The sequence below is a fragment of the Frankliniella occidentalis genome, unplaced genomic scaffold (genome assembly GCF_000697945.3).
Source record: "Frankliniella occidentalis isolate FOCC.00 unplaced genomic scaffold, Focc_3.1 Scaffold209, whole genome shotgun sequence".
Taxonomy (NCBI): Eukaryota; Metazoa; Arthropoda; class Insecta; order Thysanoptera; family Thripidae; genus Frankliniella; species Frankliniella occidentalis.
The window spans coordinates 465,289-468,998 of NW_026267335.1; the positions used below are offsets into that span (position 1 = coordinate 465,289).

The 3,710-nt window shown below is 59.5% G+C and overlaps 1 protein-coding gene across 1 annotated transcript in view; it reads right to left on the reverse strand.

Annotated features, from left to right (window-relative positions):
- The window catches only part of LOC113202623 (ATP-binding cassette sub-family C member Sur), a 19,113-nt gene extending 15,881 nt beyond the window's left edge, over positions 1 to 3,232 (reverse strand). Inside the window, exons 1-8 of the mRNA XM_052272514.1 lie at positions 2,575 to 3,232; positions 1,940 to 2,288; positions 1,548 to 1,733; positions 1,320 to 1,472; positions 963 to 1,238; positions 637 to 774; positions 366 to 528; positions 75 to 274 (exon numbers count right to left, since the gene is read on the reverse strand). Coding sequence (XP_052128474.1) covers positions 75 to 274; positions 366 to 528; positions 637 to 774; positions 963 to 1,238; positions 1,320 to 1,472; positions 1,548 to 1,733; positions 1,940 to 2,288; positions 2,575 to 3,035 — 1,926 coding nt within the window. The 5' untranslated portion in view covers positions 3,036 to 3,232. The remainder of the gene's footprint in view (positions 1 to 74; positions 275 to 365; positions 529 to 636; positions 775 to 962; positions 1,239 to 1,319; positions 1,473 to 1,547; positions 1,734 to 1,939; positions 2,289 to 2,574) is intronic.
- Between the last annotated feature and the right edge of the window lie 478 nt (positions 3,233 to 3,710).

Consider the following 3,710-nt stretch of genomic DNA (forward strand, 5'->3'; position numbering starts at 1 on the left):
TCATTATTTTATTTATAGAAAACTTTTCAATGAAATTTCACTCTTTTTCCCTGAAAATAGAAACCACCATATACCTGCAGTCGGCGCGTGCTGATCATGGCACTTATGATGATGGGGACGGTGATGGGGAAGATGAAGAGGGGCACGGTGAGCTGGTTGAAGAGGGCGAGGCTGGCGAACACGCTGGCCGTGGGGAGGGGGGCCTTCTCCACCATCATGTACACGCCGAAGGTGACCAGGGTCACGATGGCGGACGACGCGTGTGTGAGAAAAGCTGTGAAACATTGGATATGCTGTTGCTGAAATATATTTACATTTCGAAAGGTAACGGAAACGTGTCCCCCGTCCCGAGCTAGGGCGCTTACTCATGACGGCCCAGTGCAGGGAGTCCACGTTGAGCAGGCGCAGCTCCGTGTTCCTGGCGAGCTGGACCCTGCTCTCGTACTGCTCCTCCCAGCCGGACAGCTTGATCACCTTGATGCCGTGGAGGACCTCGTTGATCCGCCGTAGCCGCTCATCGTTCGCCTCCTGGAAATGGTTTAGTTAGGTCGTTGTCCATCATTGGCACACTCGCGCCGCGTGCAAGAGTCTTGCGCCGAGAAATTGTAAAGTGAAGATCGAAGCGCCGGTACTCACTGATATGGACTTCGAGTTGGCGGACATTTTCTTGCCAATGGCGAACTGCAGGGGTGTCATCAGGGCCACACAGAGCACGGCGCCGATGAGAGCGCTCACCCCCAGCTGATAATGCAGCAGGAACATCAGGACACCAATCTGCATAACACAATATTATTTTTTACTTTTTTTGAAGAGGCTATGATTCAGGGTACCGTGTACTTTAATATGCGAGTTGTGTGTACTGCTATGGCTTTTTTTGGCTTCATGCTATCCCGCTACAGTACCAGTCGACTGGGTCGTGACCGGACCGCTATTTCTTTTGACTTATTGACTTTAAACCCTACCTTAACCGGGATCGCCCAAACATAATGGCAAATCCAAATGAAAGACATGACATTGTAGGTGTCTTCAGACATGAGGTTCGTGATTGTTCCAAAGTCGGTGTGCGAGGTGGTGCCCTGGCCGGAGCCCCCCAGCTCGCTCTCCTTCTTGCTCTGAGTCTTATTCTCGCATTTTGGCAGGTGCGTTTGGCTCAACTTGTCACTTTGTGTTTCTTCCGAAATGTCACCCTCCGAGAAACTCCACAGTGGCAGCTTTAACGATTTGTCATAAATCATGGCCTATAATTTCAAAAGAGATGTAAAAACAATGAACCTTTTTAAATTCCTCTGAATATACAATTTTGATGATATTTTCTTTACCTGGAGGGCTGCTTTTATGCGAATCCCTTCAACATTTATCAGATGGGTGCTACTCTGAGAAAAAGTTCCTTGTGCCAAAGCCGAAATAAATACCAGCATTCCCATCACGTAACCGTTACTGAAAAATTCAGAAATAGATACATAGAACAGCGCCTGAAAAAGAAGCACCAGTCAAGTACATCAGACCCCCAACAGTCAGTTCCAGTCAGACAGAAAGGTTTGCCGTACCGTCTCTCGTAGGCGCGTCTCGTCTTTGCCCACGCCTTGCACGTACAGAACGATGACAGAAATCCCCATGGGACCCATGAGCCCGACCATGTCCCCGGACAGCTTGAAGACCCCGCTTAGCGCCAGCATCCGCCAGGAGAAGAGCAGGAAGCACCTCCACAGGGGCACCACGCCGCTCGCCCTGCTCTGCAACCGAGACAAACCGTGCCAATCCGAAAGGGGAATCGACTTGGGAAAACAAGAAAAGTAAAGCAGATAGGCAATCCAAAGGTGATCCAAAAGACACTCGCGATTCCAGTCGTAATTCTTGGTGATCCAGCTGGGCAATGCATGGGTAATATTCAAGTAATCCGAAGCAATCGGGAGGTAAGTGATCCCGAAGTGCCACTGACCTTGAGGGAGTTGTAGATGTCCTGAAACTTCTCGTGGTGAAGCGCTGTGCTCTCGGAGGCAGGGATCCTGCCCAGATCCTCAAGTTCGAGCGGGCTGCTGTTGCCAAGGCGGAGCAGGGGTGTGAGCCAGGAGAAGGTGGCCTTTGAGTAGAGGCCGGCCTCCTTGTAGCGGTAGCACGAGTAGTGAGCGTGGTCGCCGGGGCCTTCCGGCCGCCGCCGGCCCTTCAGCACGCCCAGGTCGACCACGGCCACGGCGAGGTAGAGGAGGGCGGCAGCCAGGCTGAGGGTGGGGCGGGCGAGGTCGAAGGTCGCGGCGTCCCACAGCCGCATTTGTACCACGCTGAGGAACCTGCAGCAACACGCCAGGTCAGCGGGTTGAGGAGCCTCTCAGGGTAAGCGCTCATCCAGAAAGTGCGTCCGTTCAGATTCTTTCGGCAAATTAAGGAAGCTGAGCGCCTGCGAGATTCGGGGTAGGCCAACCCGCAAAGCACGCATGCACTGCAGGCCAAATATGGCCTACCTACCAGGCGCTATGATAGCTTACAGTTTGTAAACGGCGAATTACGGACGTTCTTTCTCGGTCCATAAGCCTAAGGGACTAAGACGGATTGCCCTAGAGACTCATTAAAGCACACCTTGCCGCGGACATGAGGGCTTCGCAAGCGACGGGCAGCAGGCGCAGCGTCCCGTAGACACCGGTGCCGCCGATGAGGTGCGCGTCGAGGAGCTCGGCGGGCAGCCACGAGGCCACGGAGCAGGCGGCGGCCACCAGCGGGCCGGCCGTGCGGGCGGGGCCGTGCCTCACCAGGGCGAGGACGGCCTCGGCCAGCTCGCCACACAAGCACGCCAGCAGCGCGAGCGAGAGCAGAGGCCTGGCCGTGGCGGCGCCCGCACGCCTCGCGACGCCCTGGCCGCCGTCGCGGTCGTCGCGCCCCGAGCAGCGCAGGCACATCAGCAGCAGCAGGCTCAGGTAGGTGGTGGTGAGCGCGAAGATGGCGTTGAGGACGTGGCCGTGGCAGGGCGACCGCAGCCAGGGCGGCTCGCCCGTACCGCTGCCGTTGCCGGCGGCCGCGCCCTCCGCGCACAGGACGTCCATGGCGTGTCGGGGGCGGTGCGCAGCGCGGGGCGGTCATGCCAGGCGGCGGCACCCGGCGCCGCCCGCCCCCGGGCCCGGGCCGCCCCGCGGGGAAGTCCGCGGGCTGGCCATGCCGGGTCAGGAAGCGCGTGTCCCCCCGCGGTGTGTGCCCAGTGGTGACAAAGTGGAGCGGGCGGAGCGGGGGACGACGCGCTCGGCGTGGGGGAACCGCGGCTACTGCGGGGTCCTCCAGCCGCCGCTGCACACCGTCCACTCATCCCCCCCCTCCCCTCTCCCCCTCGCGTCCTGCCCTCGCTGCCGCCTCCCCCGCTCCAGCCGCGCGCATCAGGCTGGGGGGCGCGGGTTGAGGGGGGGGGGGAGATAATTTCACCTCGACGCAGCGCCGGGCCCGGGGGGCTCTTCATCATCCGGTGGACCAGCGGCCGCCCCGCAGCGCCCGCAACAGTTGACCCGGACTGCTGCCCTGCCGCCCTCTGCCGTGGTCCTGCGGCGTGGCCCGGCGGAGGCGCTTCCCGCCCAGCACGCCCACTTCCCCTTCACATTTCCATGCAAGCGCCGTTCTCCGTCGTCATGGCTAGGTTTTAGACGCTCGGGGCGGAAGGGAGTATGCTGACGGTGGCGGAACCAGCGGAGAGCCGGGCCCGGGGACAGTGGGGAAAGGGGGGGGGGCGCTCC